This window comes from Brassica oleracea, chromosome C7, assembly GCF_000695525.1.
Source record: "Brassica oleracea var. oleracea cultivar TO1000 chromosome C7, BOL, whole genome shotgun sequence".
Lineage (NCBI taxonomy): Eukaryota > Viridiplantae > Streptophyta > Magnoliopsida > Brassicales > Brassicaceae > Brassica > Brassica oleracea.
Genome location: NC_027754.1, coordinates 44,847,979 through 44,851,906, shown reverse-complemented (window position 1 = coordinate 44,851,906; position 3,928 = coordinate 44,847,979). Strand labels below are relative to the sequence as shown.

Sequence of the window (3,928 nt, the reverse complement as noted above, 5' to 3'; positions counted from 1 at the left end):
ATTTATATTATTTCTGTTCATATTTATAATTTACATTTAAAATATACTAAAAACTAAGTATTCTGTAAATTTTTGAAAATCCGGTTGAACATGTTTGACCAGTCCCAGTAAGCATAACAAATCAATATCCGGTTCGATTTTCAAAACATTGGTTCCAGTTCAGTTTTCTGGATAATTTTGCATAATGTATATAAAAAACGAATAATCCAGATTTTTCAGTATAAATATAGAGTTGGGTTTTGGATTAAAAAGTATCCCAGTAATTCGGTTAATAAATAGCATTTTAGGTATATTTGGTTAATTATAATTAAATATAATTAATATTTGTAGGTATACAATTTTTATTCTTAAAATTTGGGTTTGCGGATTAGTTCTGTCGTGATATATATATATATATATATATATGATTTTTCTTGATTATTTATGAATTCGGTTCTGATTTAGTGGTTTCAGATAAATGTGCGTAGACCTATACAATATTTTATATAGAAATTCATATATATTTTTTTTCTTAATTTCAAAAATAAACTCAGGTTTACAAAGCGCGGATCAAAATCTAGGTTTTCTAGGTTTTTGTTTAACAATTGGGCCATGAGTCACAATATTTTAAATAAATACAACGGGGTTTTAACAACTAAAATGAGCCTTTTCATTTACATTGGGTCAAAATTTACAAAACTTATTTTTAATTGCATGACAAATTACTATATGTAATAATAACGTTATTATCATTATATGAAATAAATTCATGAAAATTCAGTCAAAACATATAATTGTATCTATTTAATTACTAAACAAAATTGTAACTATATTTTGTTATTTTGTGAAAAAGTTATAACTGTTTAGGAATAAAGTGCCAAATTAATGTGTCAAATGACTATAGTACAAGTGTATAGTTATGCAACATCATAAATTCAATACAATTATTAAAAAAAAATTACTTATAATTTTTTAAAAAAAAAATTTACACAAATATAATTAGAAGTAAAAACAAAAATATGATTACAAAAAACACAAATATGAAAATTAAATTTCTAAAAAAATGTAAAACAAAAAATATAAAATCTAGTTAACCTCTTAATTTTTAAACAATATTGTATCAACATACAACAACTTTCAAATCCAGTAAGATTTTGTTTTTTTAAAGGGTTAAACTAACAATATTTGCTGTCGATTGTTTGTTTTTATTTGGGTTAAAAGCCGTACATTGTTGGCAACATGCAAGTAAATAAATGCTTAAATATAACAACGTATAAGCTAATTTTGTAAAACTGAATCCCGGCCATAATGGTTGACAACAAAAATATCTTGGTCATATTTTGTTTTTTTTTTTACAATGGAATTCAACAGCTGAAATTAACACTATATATGACATATATATGTCAACTTTTACAAACGAGATTAAGTTTGATATTCATGCATGCAAACTGCAGTTACATGATCGAATATCTTGGAGCACAAAGTAACATGATTTTCCACACGAAAAATACTCTATTTATTGATAGCACAAGGTTTCTCACAAGAAATTAATAACAAACAGCATGAAAAATAGACTTGAAACATAAAATTGGGAAAAACAACATGATAAACTGAACAAATATAAACCACTCGATAAACGTTTATATCATCAAGGGTGAGGAAGAACGCCACCGCAATCGCTTCCACCGCCAATTCCTCCCAAGCCACCAACTCCGCCTATGCCACCTACACCGCCGAGTCCACCTACGCCGCCCAGTCCACCTACACCACCACCAAGATCTGAACCACCACCAATTCCTCCTATTCCACCACCGAGACCTGAACCACCGCCTAGACCACCTACACCACCGCCTAGACCACCTACACCACCGCCGAGACCACCAATCCCTCCGCCTACTCCACCTACAGGTAGAACTCCAGCGACGCCACCTACTCCACCGGCTACACCACCAAGGCCTGCTCCAGCAGCTCCACCGACTCCAGCAAACGCAACAAAATTCTTTTGGTCGTCAAGACCAGCTCCGACATTCTTGGCCGGGGTCGGTCTTGCGGCGGTGACGGATTGAACCACCGTTAGAGCAACAAGAAACACTGCTAAATACCTACTTGCCATCTCTTGTTACTCTTTTGTAACTTAACTTTGTTGTGTGTTTCTGTTAAGAAGAGCTAGAGAGTTCGTAGTGAAGAGTGCATAATACATTGGGAGGTTTATATAAGAGAATGTTTGGTTAAAATTAGGGCAATGGAGTGGCAGATGGATAAGCAGTAAATGAATGTCGGTACATCTCATCTCTTATTTGTTCGATGCAGATTCCTCCACGTGTAAATTTACTTTCTACCACTCTATATGTATAAAATTAGTTAGGGTATTATGACTTACAAAGTGACAAATGGGGAAAGATATTGTAACTTTGGAATTGGTTTAATCTCAGTGTCAAAAGCTATGGGGTTAAAATATACTCATTCTGTTTCAAAATAGATTATGTTTTGGAAAGTTTAAAATGTTTAAAAATACTTGATGTTTTGATATTTTTATATTAGTTTTAGTTTTATAGAAAATTGTGTCACTAATAATATTTTATAGTTATTTTTGTGATTGGTTGAATTAGTTTTACTTTATATTTTTAATGTTACCTTTTAGAAAAAAAATGCATGCTTTAATTTTTGTGCATTCACTTAAAACATCAAGTATTTTGAAACAGAGAGAGTATTAGATCAACCTTCCCGTTTTAATTAACTTTCTTTGTTTGTTAGTAAAATATATGTGGCGCTATTAGGATTTGCGCCATCATTCCTACGCAGACCATTACACTTGACATCAAGTGTTTATAATGATTCTCATATAAACGAACGATCTGTAATACGCAATAACTTGGACTCGTATACTCAACGTATATAGTGGGTAGTTTATAGTATATTACATACATATACAAAATACAAATGCAGTAAATGAGAGCATGCTGAGCATGAGGCTGTACCCAAAACCCAGAGTTAAAGAGCATGTAAATGCATTGAATTGACAGGTTGGAAGGCAAAAAGAGTAATGTGGAGATTAACAAAGTAAACCCGTAATAATTAGTATTTCTCGAAAAAAGGGTGTAAGAAATTAAAGCATCGTGACAGGCTTTGTAAAGTTTGTTTCAAAATTCTCCACATTTTAAACTATGCATTGAGAGAAAACAAGCTTAAAACATACGAAACATTTGATTTGTTATTGTATACTATTTTAGAAGGGTTTTAAACGAGTCTCTTATTTAGGCATACGGACTTGGAAGGACGATCCATAGATAGTTTTTTTGCCAAACCGATCCATAGATATGGTCAAAATCTTTGTTGAAAGCTACACACCCAAACAAGTGGAATATAAATGGTCAGTGAAAACAATAAATGATCACGAGATTTCGGTCAGTAGCATAATGCATCTGCATATTAAGAATGACAGGCTGAAACCGGTAACATATAGTTGTTCGTTGGGCCTTACTTATTGTTCACTTATTAACCTCTTTAATGCTTTGTTGTTCTCATATCAAACGAGTTTCATACTAAAAAATTATAACAGAACCAATTGTTTGTTGTCCCTTGCTAAATTTAACTGACCAAACTAAAATCCAAAGACTACTAGATAGCAAAACATTATACATCTTAACACATCTGACTGTCCGGACCAGTGGCGGATGTAGGAGGCCATTTAGACAGGCCTTGCCCATCTAAATAAGATTTTTGTATTATTTTAGTTTTTCGGGTATTCTTAGAATCAACGGTACCAGAGCCAACACTTTGGTTTCTTAATCAAAGTTTGATCCTATGGCGATTTTATATGTTTGTCCCTCCTCTTACGAAAGCTTCTTTTGTCAACATGAAGAAATTGTTTACAGGAAAATTGTTGGAGATCCAATCTTTTATCTTTATGATGATGAAGGTAGGATTCAATTCTACGGCCATAAACTTG

The 3,928-nt window shown here is 32.1% G+C and overlaps 1 protein-coding gene across 1 annotated transcript; it reads right to left on the bottom strand.

Moving 5' to 3' along the window:
* Positions 1-1,803: 1,803 nt before the first annotated feature.
* On the bottom strand, positions 1,804-2,178 carry LOC106303769 (glycine-rich cell wall structural protein 1-like; the record flags this gene model as incomplete). Its single annotated transcript, XM_013740086.1, is given in 1 exon segment — positions 1,804-2,178. A coding segment is annotated over 1 exon segment (289 nt), but the record flags the coding sequence as incomplete, so codon positions are not given.
* Between the last annotated feature and the right edge of the window lie 1,750 nt (positions 2,179-3,928).